Source organism: Manihot esculenta, chromosome 3 (assembly GCF_001659605.2).
Source record: "Manihot esculenta cultivar AM560-2 chromosome 3, M.esculenta_v8, whole genome shotgun sequence".
Taxonomy (NCBI): domain Eukaryota; kingdom Viridiplantae; phylum Streptophyta; class Magnoliopsida; order Malpighiales; family Euphorbiaceae; genus Manihot; species Manihot esculenta.
Window position 1 is genome coordinate 21,451,652 of NC_035163.2, and position 17,858 is coordinate 21,469,509.

The 17,858-nt window shown below is 33.7% G+C and overlaps 1 protein-coding gene across 1 annotated transcript; it reads right to left on the minus strand.

The window, feature by feature from the left end:
* Window positions 1-4,049: 4,049 nt before the first annotated feature.
* On the minus strand, window positions 4,050-10,913 carry LOC122723292 (rhamnogalacturonate lyase B-like). Its single transcript, XM_043955076.1, has 16 exons — window positions 10,813-10,913; window positions 10,582-10,648; window positions 10,337-10,458; window positions 10,197-10,247; window positions 9,986-10,105; window positions 9,785-9,904; window positions 9,554-9,689; window positions 9,292-9,462; window positions 8,983-9,135; window positions 8,697-8,894; window positions 8,461-8,602; window positions 8,215-8,374; window positions 8,008-8,124; window positions 7,793-7,919; window positions 7,482-7,708; window positions 4,050-4,080 (listed from the first exon to the last, which is right to left on the minus strand). The coding sequence occupies exons 1-16, from the start codon at window positions 10,911-10,913 to the stop codon at window positions 4,050-4,052; spliced, it is 2,043 nt and encodes a 680-aa protein (XP_043811011.1).
* Between the last annotated feature and the right edge of the window lie 6,945 nt (window positions 10,914-17,858).

The window sequence follows — 17,858 nt, forward strand, 5'->3', positions numbered from 1 at the left end:
ACCCGGCCCTCTCCTCGGTAACAGGGGCGACCTCGACAGGAGTCCCCTAAACGCTCTCACCAGCAGGGACAATCCCCATCCCCCTTCAAGGACCCTCTCTTCAGTTGTGGAGGCCTCGAGCCTCTCCCCGGAAACATCGCCAGAAGGCAAGGCAGGCTTCGTCCTCACCAACTCGGTGTCTTCGACCGGCCTAGGAGCCACCCTCGGAGCCTTTCTCGTCCCCTCAGTAGAAGTCCGTGGGGACCTAGGGGCTTGAGCAGATTGAGGAGCCGAGCTCGACCTGCTACGGCTAGATGGCCTGGAAGACCTGACACCTCGGGAGCTCGGCTTGGGAGCTCGGGAAGAGGCTAGAACAGGAGGCCGTTCAGCCGACCTGGACGAAATAACTTCGGCAACCTTCTAAGCAGCTTCTCCCACCGATCACCCGGCCAGGAGGGAGTCCAGAGCTGCGTTCATGCTCTCCCGTGATAGCGTGAAGTTCTTCAGAGACTTAATCTGGTCCATTTTCACTCCGGAGGCTGCGAAAATCCAAAATCAGGGCAAGTTAGAGCAACCCTCAGCAAAAATCACAAAAACATGACAAAACAGGTAAATGAAATAAAGTACCCGCGTCCTTGATATCCCAAAGGTTGGACGCATACATGCACTTTTCGACATCATACTTCTTTTCAATAGAAGTCAGTCGAATGTACCCGACCTGCTCAGTAAGGCTCAGTTGGGGGAGGTCGTTGCAGCCTAGATGGACGTCCTCCCAGGAGAGATCTACCTCCCAGGACAACCCAGACTCTTTGTTCAGTTCGACTATTGTGAACCCCTCGACCCAGCCTTTTATCGAGTTCTTGTGACCCGTAAAGAGGGACAGCCCCTACGGGGGGCAAAATAGTAAAAGCCTTGACTCGCTTTCACTAGCCTAAAGAAGGTGATGAAGAGACGCGCTGTGGGTGTGAACCCCCAGCTCAGGCAGATTGACTCGAAAAAACACATGAACAAGACAGAGTTGGGGGTAAGCATTTGAGGGGTTATCTCGAAATACCGGAAAGTTTCGATGAAGAAGGGAGAGAAAGGAAAGGACAAACCATATTCCTTCTGTTTAGCGAAGAAAACCAAACAGAGGTCCTTCTGAGGGTTGATTAGACTAGAGGGAGGAGGGTCGGGAAGAACGATCCTCTCGTTCCGGTAAGGAGCCCGAATGTGAAAAGGGGGGTATCCAAGTATTCCCTAGAAAAGAAATTTCTAATGGTGGATGGAGTGATGCTAGACTCTAGGTTAACAACGTCGGGAAGACTTGGGATATCCATAGAAGGATGAAGAGCGAAGAACGTACCTTGAAAGCAAAGAGGGTAGAGAGACGAAGCTAGCAAAGTGCATAGAGAGCAAAGGGGAGCAAGAGTTTTGAGAAGACAGAGGGAATTCGAAATTTGAAACAGTAATAAGGTGAAAAGATGTTTTGAGGCAGACTGTACTTAGACGGCGCGGTCATAATGATTCTCGATATTTACCCCCTCATCAGTCGGAAAATAACTGATGAGAAGGTAAAGGGGCAATTGATGACCGCTGGATTTCTCCACCCCGGTCTGAGGTCAGGCCCATAACGACAGCCCATTACTTGGAGATCCTCAAGTCTCCCGCATGAGTCAAGTCCAGCCCGCTCAGCCTTAAGACCAGGCTCCACCTAGATTTCTCAATCAGGCCGGCCCAGCCTTTTCGACCCAATGATCAGATCTCCTCTGGGCTCAGCCTTAATCTCATCTTCCAACCCAACCCGGAAAAAGGAAGGTGGCCAGCCCATCCGCCTGGTGGGTCCATCCGCATGCGTGTCAGAGGAGAATTAAATGGCCGTTACCCGATACTCTCGTACGTCCGTATCAGTATGGCAGAGACATGTGGCCCAATGGAAGTAAGGCCATGACACGTCCTGGCAGACAAGGAAAAAGAATAAAAGGAGAGAAACACTCTCCTCTCGGATCAAGTTTTTCCAAGCCTACAGAACCCTTGTAAAACCCTATTTTCTGGATCTCAGATTATCAGTGTATTTCAAATATAAAAATAATCTTTTCACCACTTGCCAATGTGATATAGTAGGCGAATGCATAAATTGAGATAACTTATTGACTGCAAAATTGATATCCGGCTTGGTGAATGATAAATATTGAAGCTTGCCAATTGCTTCACGATATTGGGTCACATATGTGGAACCTGGAACCTGTACCATCCTGCAATGTAAGCAGAGTAGAAGCCATAGGAGTAGAAATACCATGACAGTCATGCATATTTACTTCTTGATAAGATCAAATATATACTTCTATTGTGATAACATGAATCCTTCAAGCATTGTGGACACTTTGACTCCAAGAAAATAATGAAGTAACCCAAGATCTTTAAGAGAAAAATGTTTGGATAAGGTAGAAACCACATTAGTAAGAGCAATCTGATCATTACCTGTGATGATTATATCATTAACATAAACCAAAACATAGATTGTCTTGACGAGATCATAATTTGTATTTTGGGTTCAAGATGTATAGATTAGCTTGCTTAATCATCTGAGTAGGAAGTTCAGCGGAACCATCAACAAAATGAAATAAATCATAACCATATAAAAGAGTAAAAATTTAGGCTTTCCATGTTAGAAAGTTTGTAATGTTGGACAGCTTGATAGGAAGCTGTGATGTGATGAAGGGTTGAATGTGATGAAGGGTTGAATGTGATGATTTGATTGTTTTGAAGAATGGTTGATATATGTCTAGTGTTAAGTACCGTGGGAGTTCTTGGTGAGGATGAGTCAAATTCAGTTTGAGTTGTAATTGGATTGATTTAATGATCGTGGAAAGGAAGGAAAAGTAAGTATAGTATCGTGCATTAATTATTAGGAATAATAAATTTAATGCGATTCAAACATTTAATTACATCTATAGTGACTAGGATTTTTTTATTTTAGTGTGAATTTTGGATCTCAGTAATATTTGGATTTCCTTTAACTTGGAAATTGCTCCCGAGTGTATGCCACTATCCGCTGATGAAACAGAATACCTGATGGCTCTAAAAGCTGACAAAGCTATGTGGACCACCTGTTGTAAAAGTATTTGGAGGCAGAAAGCTCGTATGAACTGGTGCAAACTAGGTGATAGAAACACTAAAATTTTCCACTTGCGATGTTCCAATAGGTGGAGGAAAAACTCAATTCTTCGAATCTCAGATGGATCTTCCTCCTTTACCAATGCTTTGAGCATCAAGAAGGTTATCCTGGACCATTTTAAGGATCGGTTTTGCCAACTTAAACCTTTCTCTGGTTTTTACCCAAATATGGCTTTACAGTATTTGTCTTCTGAAATCGGCCTTAATCTTGAGCTACCCTTCTCTCTAGATGAAATTAAAGCTATGGTTTGGGACTGTGACTCCACCAAGGCACCTGGACCTGATGGTGCTAATTTCTTTTTCTATAAGCGAGCTTGGATTCTTATTAAGGATGACCTTCTGGAGCTTTTCAATTCTTTCTTCTCAAGCGCTTCTTTGCCTAGCTCGATTCATGCATTCTTTATTGCCTTAATTCTAAAGGTAAGGTGTGCATCAAAAGCACAAGACTTCAGGCCCATATTTCTCATCAATGGCATATAAAAAGTTGCTTCTAAAGTTCTGGCACGCAGGCTCAAAAGGGTCCTTCCTTCCATCATAAACAAGAACCAGAGCGCTTTTATCTCAGGCAGACAAATCTTAGATTCTTTCCTTATTGCCTCTGAAGTAATTGAGTTTGATAAGAAATAGGGAAAAGGGTGCTTCTTGTTCAAGATTGATTTTGAGAAAGTCTTTGAATCTATTTCCTGGAGTCATTTGGATCACACTATGTTTTGTATGGGTTTTAGTGTAAAATGGAGAGCATGGATCTCATCTTGTATGTCGAAGGCTCGAATTAATATTCTGATTAATGGCTGCCCTTCTGAAGAAATCTATATGAAAAAAGGGTTGCGCTAAGGTGACCCTCTCTCATCTTCTCTTTTCATCATTGCAACAGAACCTCTGAGTTTCCTCATTAGTCAAGCTTTGGAGCAGGGTCAGCTTAAAGGAGTTGAGTTAGAAGGTGGCAGTAATTGTATCTCTATTTTCCATCAATTCTTTGCCGATGACACTATTTTCTTTAGAGAGCCTAATTTGGACAATAGTGTTGTTATTACGAGAATTCTTAGATGCTTTCAATACATGTTCGGGCTTTCTGTTGATTTTCACAAAACCATGTTGTTTAGTATCAATGTTGACTTTGATCTTATTCTGCAAGCCTCTAATTTTTGCTGCTGCAAAGTGGGATCTCTTCTTACCCGATATTTGGATTTCCCTCTTGGAGCAAAATGTAGAAGAAGTAGCATCTGGGAACCTGTTTTGCAAAACAGGTTCATCTGGTTCTCATAAAATCCTGTATAAGCAACCTTCCTCTCTATTTTTTATCAGTCTTTAAGATTCCTAAAAATATTGCAAAGAGAATGGAAGTATGTATGAGAGACTTCTTTTGGTTAGGGGTTTTAAAGAAAAAGATTCATCTGGTTCGTTGGGATTCTCTAATTCAACCAAGAAAAAATAGTGGTTTGGGCATAAAAGACATCTCCCTAGACAATCAAGCTCTCTTATTTAAATGGATTTGGAGATTTAATCAACAACCCGATTCTCTTTGGGCCCAAGTTCTGAAGGCTAAATACTCTTTTCAATCAGAAAGTGGTATATCTTTAGTAGTGGGGAATAATCTGTCACCCATGTGGAAGGATATACAAAAATTCCTGAGAACAAATGGGTCATTCTCTATCTTGAATAACATCTCCTCTGCTATTGGGAATGGAGAAAGTACGAAGTTTTGGTATGATAAATTGTTAGGTGAGGTTCCTCTTAAATTTCACTTTGGTAGGCTTTTTAACTTATGTTCTAATCCAGATACTTTGATTTCTGACCTTGGTTGGGAAAATGGGACCTGGACTTGGAAATTCTTTTAGAGAAGAAATTTATGGAATTGGGAATTGCAATTGTTTGCACAACTTCTGGCTATTATTAGTGGTGTTAATCTCTGCCAGTTGAAACACGACCGGCTGATTTGGAAACCTGAAATTAATGGCATTTTTTCTGTTAAATCCTTATATAATTGTTTGTTGTCTTCCTCTTGTGATCCGAACTGGAGTATGCCCTTTGTGTCGCTGGGTTTAGCTCCTCCAAAAGTTGAAAATCTGGTTTGGTTAATCAATTATGACAGATTATGCTTAAGAGATTGGCTGTCATTTGGGAATTATACCTCTTGACCAGAACTTGTGCTCCAGATGTGGTATGTATTCAGAATATGTTTCGCATATTTTTATCCACTGTATCTTCTCGTGGAGTGTTTGGGTTTGGTTCTTGAAATGAGAAAATGTTTGAAAGTAAATTTTTGTCTGTGGATTGCATTTGTTCCTTAATTTTGCATCGAGTTTCCATATGGCTTAAGGTTGCTGATGTGTCTTTTTATCATTCTAGGCTGAATCTGCTTCTATCCCCAGAGACCATTAAATGCTAGTTAGCTCCTCTCCCTCTCCTCGGCCGTTCACCCAATGGGAAAACCAACATATGATTGATTTAAATGGAATGTGGATGGATTTACTATAGGAAAACCTCGCTCGGCTGGTAATGGTGGAGTTCTTCGTGACTATAATGATAAATACTTATGTATCTTTTCCGGTTTGGTTGGTGTTCTTGACTGAAATGAGGCCGAATTTTTATTCATCGAAAAGGCTTTGTCTATTATTTTAAAAAAGCCTAGTGTTTGGAGAGATTGTGTGGGAATTGTTTTAGAATCTTATTCTAAAAATGCTGTTTCCTGGGCTTCTTCTTCTGGAAACCATCCATAGAAGCTTGAGAATATGTATAGTTCTGCTGTTAATCATGCTAATTTGTTTTTCTTGCTGCGTTTTGAGCATATTTTTCATGAAGCCAATTGGGTTGCTAACTCTCTCGCAAAATAAGGAGTGCATAGAGATGAACGTCTATGTTGGTTATCCTTCCTGTTTTGGTCATGGTTTTTTATGTTTTGCTGTTCGTTGTTCTCTTCTCCTCTTTGTTTTCGGTACTTATCCTTGAGGCTGTTGTTGTTTTTGTCTTGATTGTATCTTATTCGTTTGAGGTTCTCCAGATTTTTTCACTTAGCATACAAATATTTAGGTTCAAGTTGTTTAGTTAGCAGTACGTGCGATACTAAATTTTTCTTGGATTATTAATAAAATTTCTATTCTTATAAACAAAAAAGAAAAAACTCCTTATGCACACGTACTTTTATTAGTTGTTAGGCCTCCAGCTCCATTTGTTTGCCTTGTGTACAAACTTATATATAAAAAGCTTTATTGAAGAATAAGATGTTTCCATTTATATTCTTGTTCATTTCTTATTATAATGTCATGGCCATAATCACTGCTTTAAAAAATCTAAGACATTGTTTGGTTGGTAATAACTCGATTAAGAAACTTTAAGTTTCCAAGAGATGCTAAAAATTTTGTTTATTTAATTAACTACTTACTTTGACTACCTAAGAAAGCTCTTCATTTATTCTAGTTACTTCCCTTAATTTTAAGTTACATTCTAGGAAGTGAAATCAAATGAGCTATTTAAACCAATCAAGACCTATGATAAGTTTTAATTCACTTTACTCATTTGCTTAATTTATCTTTTTGTTATGGCTACTAAATCATCTTTCGGATCATTAAATCAATCTATAGATCATTTAACAAATCCATTAAATCCTTCTGCTTCCTAGTCTATTGAAAAAATCTCACTTCAGTACCTGCTTCTCACTATTCATTAGAGCAGACAAACATGATTAGGTAAGAACTAGGCTCACCGCGGTGAACAAATATTTATTTTGCTTACTCATTTATTTGCAATTAGATAAGGAAGTGAGGACTTTGTTGAGTTAAATTACTTTGGCCATCTCCTCAATCGTGAACCCAATAGTTATAAATAGCCATTTTGGATTTCTATATTTTTTTATCTACAGAGGAAATTTAGAAAAAATTATAATTTAGTCCCTCATATTTTAAAACTCGCATATTTAGTTCTCAATATTTCTAAAACTCACCTATGGTTATTTAGATATAAGCGAGATAAGTATTATATATGTAATCGAACTCTATTTAGATATAAGCGAGATAAGAATTATATATGTAATCGAACTCTCTCATGAGTTGACTTCACTAAAAGTTGTTAAGATATGTTCTACGTTACTTGGTGATTATTTTTTTCTTGTTTTTATAGAATTGCTCCTACTTATATGATGATTATTTTGTGAGTGTTTTGATAATGTTATTTTAATAGATAAGCAATCGATTTCAAAATATTAATTAAATGAATGATAAAAGACAAAAATAAAAAGTTCAAAATATAGTAGCTATGCATTAAAAAAGAAAAAAAAAGTCTTTCTAAATATTTATATATATAAACATTTTACAAATCAATGTTTTACCAACCATTATTAAGCTTTTATTGGTGCTTCTAAACGAATATAATCATACATAATGCCATTGAAAGGGCTTCCCTTTCTAGACTGAGTAAGATAAATTATATTCTTTCCTTGGAGAAGTTGAGTACTTGGTACTTGAATGCTATACAACCAATATAAGCCATGAATTCCCATTCTTGCAATAGCATTATCCCTGCCTATTAGCCTTGTTGTGAAAAGAGGTCGTTTAGCTTTGGCATTGTTGAACCGCACCTTTTTCATATATGATAGATTTTTTATTATTAAATTTAGGATATAAGAATAATGAAATTGCTAATTAAACAGTGAATGACATACCTGAAGTTCAGAATTAGTAGCTGATGCCAAGGCTATTTGTAGAGTGTAACTTCCACTTAGCTTTGCACTTTTAAGTTCAAATATGATCTGCCATGTAGTTGCCTCATATGCCATATTTCCTACCCTTCTGCAATGTGAATAACCAACCTTAGAATAACTATTATTATTATACTTAAGGTAATTAAGGATTTAGAGGAATAGGTGTTAATAAGTACCTATTAACATGGGCATAGAACCAATCTTTAGCATAATTACTAACACCAACTGTATATATGAGATCATTCTTAGGATATAGATCGGTATATCTGTCCCACAATCCATATTGTCTAAATCTGTACAAGAAAGGCAATAATAAAAAATTATGCATGATATTAACTTTGGATGAAACAAGAAGGCATGCGGCAATGTGGAAGAGAGCTAACTTATTTGCTGGGCTATTAATATACAATTTGTTGATGAGTGTTGGGTTTGGGTCTGGTATATAGAATTCAGCAGCGGTACGATCAGGAATGCCTATTTCCCAAAGAGTTGGACCATTTCTTGGAGGATCATATGTAAGGACACCCAATTTGATATTAGATCCTGTAGTTCAACATGTACATAATTTCATCAACTAATTAAAGAAAATTAGTTTAACTATTTATAAAACTACTATAAGCTATAAATACCCGGTTGAATAATGATATCAACATTATACTTGTAATCTCCAATAAAACCAGGAACAAATGCATATAAACTATATTTCCCAGCTCTGATGTTTTTAATTGAGAAACTTCCTTTCTTATCAGCTTGAGTCCAAAATTGGTAACCCTATAAGTAAATCGAAAAGGCATAGAAATGTTAGCCAAGAAATTCCTCATCTCACTAGATAATTTGGGAATAAAATTTCACATTTGTTTCTAACCTTTGCTTCTGTTTGCCATGAGCCCGCAACACCTGGCGCTGCCAATCCCACATAAGCAAAACTTGCATCCATCGATCTTTTATTAATGTACTGCTCACGAACTACTAATCGACCTACAACATTTCCCCGTTGACCAGAAGAAGGGAAATCTTGAGATCGAGGAAAATTATATGGCCAGCTTTTAACTTCAGTTGACATCTAATAATCAACAAGATAGCATGAGTACTCAAAATTGCGTCCAAGATTCTCATGAATAAAAAGAATGAATATGCAAAGAGATATGTACTTGTCTTTTAGCATCTTCCCAGAGAGCTTTGGGATTTACAGAAGGAACAGAATTAAGATAGACGAAAACAGGGCCAAAAACTTTTTTCCATGGCTCTCCATTTCGATATGCTGCATTTAAGTCCTTTCCAGCATAATGAACACTACCAAACATCTAAAAAAAATGAACGAACTATAATTAATATATATAAATGATAAAAAAAAATTTTGAAGAGAAATGACCATCTCATGTTGACAACATTGAGGCGTTCTACTATTAATATTATAAATTGTTAACAATAATGAAAATTTCTAAATATCATGTACTGACATTGAGAACAATAGGCCCCACATGAGAGGTCAGGTCTTGCTTGACAGGTCCAGCATCGCGAAATTCATTACTGGGTGTGATCATCCAAAATCCGACTGGTGGATCATTTGATATCCATCCATGTACCTTGTTATCTTTATTCTCACAAGAGTATTGGTATTTGTCATCCACCTGCTTACACCATTCCAACAATATTAATGGATCAAACCACTCTGCACTATCAATTTACTAGTGGGAAATTGAAATGACAAGAGTTAATTACCTCCCCTTTTTGTTTAGGGTTGACTGGATTGGTTAAACGAACAGCTTCAGGAAAGGCTAGAGGCTGGCCAGTGACACGATCTTGAGGCATTGGCATTTCTCTTTGCCTATCATCGGATATTGCCATGTAGTGAAACCTGACCATTGATTTCATAAATAAATGTTCTTACGGCCTTTAATTGATTAATATAAAATAAATAATGATAAAAATATTGATTAATTATTCATTTACTTTTTACTCTGAAGCTTGAAAACCACCCTAATTTGATCCATATCAACGTCAGGCCACCCTTTCAAGCGTTCCATTATGGCATACAAATAAAGTCCTGAGCTTCCACGCTGAACTATGTACCTATAACGTTGAAGTCGGTGTGTAGAAATCAAACTTTCATAAACTTTGTTTATTTCTTATATACAATGAACTAGAGCTCACCTTTTGTCTACCTTCAAAGGGACTATGGTTTTATCCATTGAAGGGCTCCAAATCTTAGAGAATGAAATCTCTACTCGGTCATTATTTTGCACTATAATACTAAACTTGGTAGCTTGCAGCCTAAGAATTATAGTAACAATTAAAATTTCAACTTGGAAACAACATAAGCTTAATTAGAGTTTATAAAGTATTAATTTAGATATGGGTTTACTTGTCAAAGATGTTAGACTCTCCAGGTCGGTTCCATACCACGTCCCAGTATCTAAACTCCAAGAATTACTAACCATGATTAGAATTTATAATCACAAAGTAATGAACAAATAGAAAATGATAAAGGATTAAATGACATACCCTCGATTATCTTCTTTGTTCTTGATTTCAAGTGCATTATCGATTGTTTTGTATTTAATTCCAATAACATCACCTCCTGGATTAGAGAAAGTGACTTGGACAATTCCATTGTCAACCACCACCTTATTTAAACACATTAAATAATTAATTAATTGTATGGAATATGTCGATAATAATAAAATACAACTAGGGAGATTTATAAATAACAAATAATAAAAGTAAGATGGAAAATTTAAGTATATTACTTGCTTATCAGTTACTTGTAGCTGCACCCCAAGAGCTGGGTTGTTATTAGTTCTACTTGGAACTTTTCTGCAAATGGAAAAGTATGCATGTTATGCCTAATAAGTTTAATTAACTTACTTTTTTTCTCTCCCTTTTGTCACCACATACCACAAAAAAAAAAAATAAAATAAAAAGAAGTAATGAAAATCACAACGAATAAACAAATAAAGAGGAAGATCACGAGGATGAACCTTGCTGGGATATTCGCAGAGGAAGCAATGAAAAAGAAGAAGAAGAAGCAAAGAACGATAGCAGGCCAGCTAGACCCCACAAGCAAATGCATTTTGCCCATTTTGTGCTTTCTATAAAACACGAAGCAAGGAAGAAAGAAATTAAATAACTCAAGAAATATAAGGTTGATCAAAGAAAATTATAATAATGGCTGAACAGAAAATATAAGACATACTTTGCTTAATACCACTATGTGCTCTCGAATATTGATTGTCAATACAAAAGAAAGTATTGAAAAAGAAAGAAGGCTAAGAAATATGACAAAGAGGAGTAGTATAATTTTATTTTCCCTCTTAATAGCAATCAATCAAAAAGAAAAAAGCCAAATGCCACTCGGAGGTGGAGAGGGAAAACCCACGCTCCGAGTGGGAAGGAAGATAGGTTTCCCTCTATTCAGACGAGAAAGGAAGGAGCCGACAGTGCGGCAAACAATGAAAACTTACTCCAAAGAAAGAAATAGAAAAAAAAAAGAGTACCTCTCTCTAAAAAATTTTAGAGAGAGGTTCTTTTAAATAAATGTCTAGTTTGGAATTGCCCAATGATAACTCATGAGAATCTAAGGTGGTTATAAAGGTGTAATTAAAGCACTAAAACATCTAACATCTTCTATTTATGGCATTTCTATTTTAATGTGATGATTCTTCCTTTAGAATCGTTCATGGTGTTAATTTTGGATTTTTTTTGTTTTCTTTACTTGCTGTTTATTGATATACTAAAATATTTTGTATTAGAAAATTGAAAGGAAAAATAAAAGAGAGTGGAGGAGGTCATGCTAGAGAGCGAATTTATTGACGGCCACACAAAAAACATTTAAAAATAGAAAAGAAAATTTACATTCCATTAGTTTGTTGAAAATAACTTATATTTAGAAAATATTTTCTGTATAAAATATTTTTTAAAAATATAATTTATTTTTAATCACTTCATTTTAATTTTAAAAAATAAAATTTATTAATAAATTTATATATAAAAATTTAACAAATATCACATAATTGTAAAAGGATTTCAATGTCCATAATCGATTGTGTTATAATTCAGCTACGCATACAAGCATGGTTGTACCTTTATAAGTTCAAAAATTTGGAAATAAAAATAGGCTAAATTAATTTGATTCAATTTAGTTTGATTTTATTTTGAAACTCTTTAATTTTAATTTAGTTAGAATAGTTCTATGAAAAAGGCTAAACCAATTCAATCCATCCAAATTATATATTCTTACTATTTTGATTTTATTTATATTTTAAGTAATCATAATATTTTGATTTTTCATGTAGTATCTTAATGATTTATTATTTAGTTTGTCATATCAAATTATCAACTTAATTAACGGATAATGACTTCATTAAAATATAAAATTTTTTAAAAATTATGGCATTTTAAAATAATAAAAAGTTTAAATTGCAAAGATACAATTATAAGCTTATCTCATTACAATAACAAAAATTATTGCTATCTTCTCATATTTTTTCTTAAAAATATAATTTAGAAGATGATGGTTGTAATAATTTATTATAAAAAGTTTAGTTAAAAAATATTGATTATAATTAAATTAATTCAAAATTTATAATATTTTGTATTATTAACTTATAAAACTTTTATAAAATATATTTATAATATTTTTAACTGTAAAAAAATGAATATGATTTAATATTTCACAAGCACAATTATAATTTTTAAAATAATAGTTTATCATTTTAATAGCTTGTCGATAACAATCTAGAAATTATATGTGCATTTTTATCTCAAACTCATAAAAAAAAGTTATACATCTGATCCCTCTCTTTACAAGGAAATCCATTTCCTGTATTCCTTGGATTATGATCGATTTTTTTTTTCTCTGAGCTGAGTTCTATATAGTTTAAAGTCATTAACTAGTTTCAATAATTTAGCTAGGCAGTTTTAGTTAGTTAATTAACTCCTTCTCTTTTATAGGAAATGTGAGGATACAAGCTGACGCCATATTATTTTGTGAGACCTATTCTTTAATTTTAAATATGTTTGGGAATTATACCTCTTGACCAGAACTTGTGCTCCAGATGTGGTATGTATTCAGAATATGTTTCGCATATTTTTATCCACTGTATCTTCTCGTGGAGTGTGTGGATTTGGTTCTTGAAATGAGAAAATGTTTGCAAGTAAATTTTTGTCTGTGGATTGCATTTGTTCCTTAATTTTGCATCGAGTTTCCATATGGCTTAAGGTTGCTGATGTGTCTTTTTATTATTCTAGGCTGAATCTGCTTCTATCCCCAGAGACCATTAAATGCTAGTTAGCTCCTCTCCCTCTCCTCGGCCGTTCACCCAATGGGAAAACCAACATATGATTGATTTAAATGGAATGTGGATGGATTTGCTATAGGAACACCTTGCTCGGCTGGTATTGGTGGAGTTCTTCGTGACTATAATGATAAATACTTTATGTATCTTTTCCGGTTTGATTGGTGTTCTTGACTGAAATGAGGCCGAATTTTTATTCATCGAAAAGGCTTTGTCTATTATCTAAAAAAAGCCTAGTGTTTGGAGAGATTGTGTGGGAATTGTTTTAGAATCTTATTCTAAAAATGCTGTTTCCTGGGCTTCTTCTTCTGGAAACCATCCATAGAAGCTTGAGAATATGTATAGTTCTGCTGTTAATCATGCTAATTTGTTTTTCTTGCTGCGTTTTGAGCATATTTTTCATGAAGCCAATTGGGTTGCTAACTCTCTTGCAAAATAAGGAGTGCATAGAGATGAACGTCTATGTTGGATGAACCTTGCTGGGATATTCGCAGAGGAAGCAATGAAAAAGAAGAAGAAGAAGCAAAGAACGATAGCAGGCCAGCTAGACCCCACAAGCAAATGCATTTTGCCCATTTTGTGCTTTCTATAAAACACGAAGCAAGGAAGAAAGAAATTAAATAACTCAAGAAATATAAGGTTGATCAAAGAAAATTATAATAATGGCTGAACAGAAAATATAAGACATACTTTGCTTAATACCACTATGTGCTCTCGAATATTGATTGTCAATACAAAAGAAAGTATTGAAAAAGAAAGAAGGCTAAGAAATATGACAAAGAGGAGTAGTATAATTTTATTTTCCCTCTTAATAGCAATCAATCAAAAAGAAAAAAGCCAAATGCCACTCGGAGGTGGAGAGGGAAAACCCACGCTCCGAGTGGGAAGGAAGATAGGTTTCCCTCTATTCAGACGAGAAAGGAAGGAGCCGACAGTGCGGCAAACAATGAAAACTTACTCCAAAGAAAGAAATAGAAAAAAAAAAGAGTACCTCTCTCTAAAAAATTTTAGAGAGAGGTTCTTTTAAATAAATGTCTAGTTTGGAATTGCCCAATGATAACTCATGAGAATCTAAGGTGGTTATAAAGGTGTAATTAAAGCACTAAAACATCTAACATCTTCTATTTATGGCATTTCTATTTTAATGTGATGATTCTTCCTTTAGAATCGTTCATGGTGTTAATTTTGGATTTTTTTTGTTTTCTTTACTTGCTGTTTATTGATATACTAAAATATTTTGTATTAGAAAATTGAAAGGAAAAATAAAAGAGAGTGGAGGAGGTCATGCTAGAGAGCGAATTTATTGACGGCCACACAAAAAACATTTAAAAATAGAAAAGAAAATTTACATTCCATTAGTTTGTTGAAAATAACTTATATTTAGAAAATATTTTCTGTATAAAATATTTTTTAAAAATATAATTTATTTTTAATCACTTCATTTTAATTTTAAAAAATAAAATTTATTAATAAATTTATATATAAAAATTTAACAAATATCACATAATTGTAAAAGGATTTCAATGTCCATAATCGATTGTGTTATAATTCAGCTACGCATACAAGCATGGTTGTACCTTTATAAGTTCAAAAATTTGGAAATAAAAATAGGCTAAATTAATTTGATTCAATTTAGTTTGATTTTATTTTGAAACTCTTTAATTTTAATTTAGTTAGAATAGTTCTATGAAAAAGGCTAAACCAATTCAATCCATCCAAATTATATATTCTTACTATTTTGATTTTATTTATATTTTAAGTAATCATAATATTTTGATTTTTCATGTAGTATCTTAATGATTTATTATTTAGTTTGTCATATCAAATTATCAACTTAATTAACGGATAATGACTTCATTAAAATATAAAATTTTTTAAAAATTATGGCATTTTAAAATAATAAAAAGTTTAAATTGCAAAGATACAATTATAAGCTTATCTCATTACAATAACAAAAATTATTGCTATCTTCTCATATTTTTTCTTAAAAATATAATTTAGAAGATGATGGTTGTAATAATTTATTATAAAAAGTTTAGTTAAAAAATATTGATTATAATTAAATTAATTCAAAATTTATAATATTTTGTATTATTAACTTATAAAACTTTTATAAAATATATTTATAATATTTTTAACTGTAAAAAAATGAATATGATTTAATATTTCACAAGCACAATTATAATTTTTAAAATAATAGTTTATCATTTTAATAGCTTGTCGATAACAATCTAGAAATTATATGTGCATTTTTATCTCAAACTCATAAAAAAAAGTTATACATCTGATCCCTCTCTTTACAAGGAAATCCATTTCCTGTATTCCTTGGATTATGATCGATTTTTTTTTTCTCTGAGCTGAGTTCTATATAGTTTAAAGTCATTAACTAGTTTCAATAATTTAGCTAGGCAGTTTTAGTTAGTTAATTAACTCCTTCTCTTTTATAGGAAATGTGAGGATACAAGCTGACGCCATATTATTTTGTGAGACCTATTCTTTAATTTTAAATATGTTTGGGAATTATACCTCTTGACCAGAACTTGTGCTCCAGATGTGGTATGTATTCAGAATATGTTTCGCATATTTTTATCCACTGTATCTTCTCGTGGAGTGTGTGGATTTGGTTCTTGAAATGAGAAAATGTTTGCAAGTAAATTTTTGTCTGTGGATTGCATTTGTTCCTTAATTTTGCATCGAGTTTCCATATGGCTTAAGGTTGCTGATGTGTCTTTTTATTATTCTAGGCTGAATCTGCTTCTATCCCCAGAGACCATTAAATGCTAGTTAGCTCCTCTCCCTCTCCTCGGCCGTTCACCCAATGGGAAAACCAACATATGATTGATTTAAATGGAATGTGGATGGATTTGCTATAGGAACACCTTGCTCGGCTGGTATTGGTGGAGTTCTTCGTGACTATAATGATAAATACTTTATGTATCTTTTCCGGTTTGATTGGTGTTCTTGACTGAAATGAGGCCGAATTTTTATTCATCGAAAAGGCTTTGTCTATTATCTAAAAAAAGCCTAGTGTTTGGAGAGATTGTGTGGGAATTGTTTTAGAATCTTATTCTAAAAATGCTGTTTCCTGGGCTTCTTCTTCTGGAAACCATCCATAGAAGCTTGAGAATATGTATAGTTCTGCTGTTAATCATGCTAATTTGTTTTTCTTGCTGCGTTTTGAGCATATTTTTCATGAAGCCAATTGGGTTGCTAACTCTCTTGCAAAATAAGGAGTGCATAGAGATGAACGTCTATGTTGGTTATCCTTCCTGTTTTGGTCATGGTTTTTTATGTTTTGCTGTTCGTTGTTCTCTTCTCCTCTTTGTTTTCGGTACTTATCCTTGAGGCTGTTGTTGTTTTTGTCTTGATTGTATCTTATTCGTTTGAGGTTCTCCAGATTTTTTCACTTAGCATACAAATCTTTAGGTTCAAGTTGTTTAGTTAGCAGTACGTGCGATACTAAATTTTTCTTGGATTATTAATAAAATTTCTATTCTTATAAACAAAAAAGAAAAAACTCCTTATGCACACGTACTTTTATTAGTTGTTAGGCCTCCAGCTCCATTTGTTTGCCTTGTGTACAAACTTATATATAAAAAGCTTTATTGAAGAATAAGATGTTTCCATTTATATTCTTGTTCATTTCTTATTATAATGTCATGGCCATAATCACTGCTTTAAAAAATCTAAGACATTGTTTGGTTGGTAATAACTCGATTAAGAAACTTTAAGTTTCCAAGAGATGCTAAAAATTTTATTTATTTAATTAGCTACTTACTTTGACTACCTAAGAAAGCTCTTCATTTATTCTAGTTACTTCCCTTAATTTTAAGTTACATTCTAGGAAGTGAAATCAAATGAGCTATTTAAACCAATCAAGACCTATGATAAGTTTTAATTCACTTTACTCATTTGCTTAATTTATCTTTTTGTTATGGCTACTAAATCATCTTTCGGATCATCAAATCAATCTATTAATCATTTAACAAATCCATTAAATCCTTCTTCTTCCCAGTCTATTGAAAAAATCTCACTTCAGTACCTGCTTCTCACTATTCATTAGAGCAGACAAACATGATTAGGTAAGAACTAGGCTCACCGCGGTGAACAAATATTTATTTTGCTTACTCATTTATTTGCAATTAGATAAGGAAGTGAGGACTTTGTTGAGTTAAATTACTTTGGCCATCTCCTCAATCGTGAACCCAATAGTTATAAATAGCCATTTTGGATTTCTATATTTTTTTTATCTACAGAGGAAATTTAGAAAAAATTATAATTTAGTCCCTCATATTTTAAAACTCGCATATTTAGTTCTCAATATTTCTAAAACTCACCTATGGTTATTTAGATATAAGCGAGATAAGTATTATATATGTAATCGAACTCTATTTAGATATAAGCGAGATAAGAATTATATATGTAATCGAACTCTCTCATGAGTTGACTTCACTAAAAGTTGTTAAGATATGTTCTACGTTACTTGGTGATTATTTTTTTCTTGTTTTTATAGAATTGCTCCTACTTATATGATGATTATTTTGTGAGTGTTTTGATAATGTTATTTTAATAGATAAGCAATCGATTTCAAAATATTAATTAAATGAATGATAAAAGACAAAAATAAAAAGTTCAAAATATAGTAGCTATGCATTAAAAAAGAAAAAAAAAGTCTTTCTAAATATTTATATATATAAACATTTTACAAATCAATGTTTTACCAACCATTA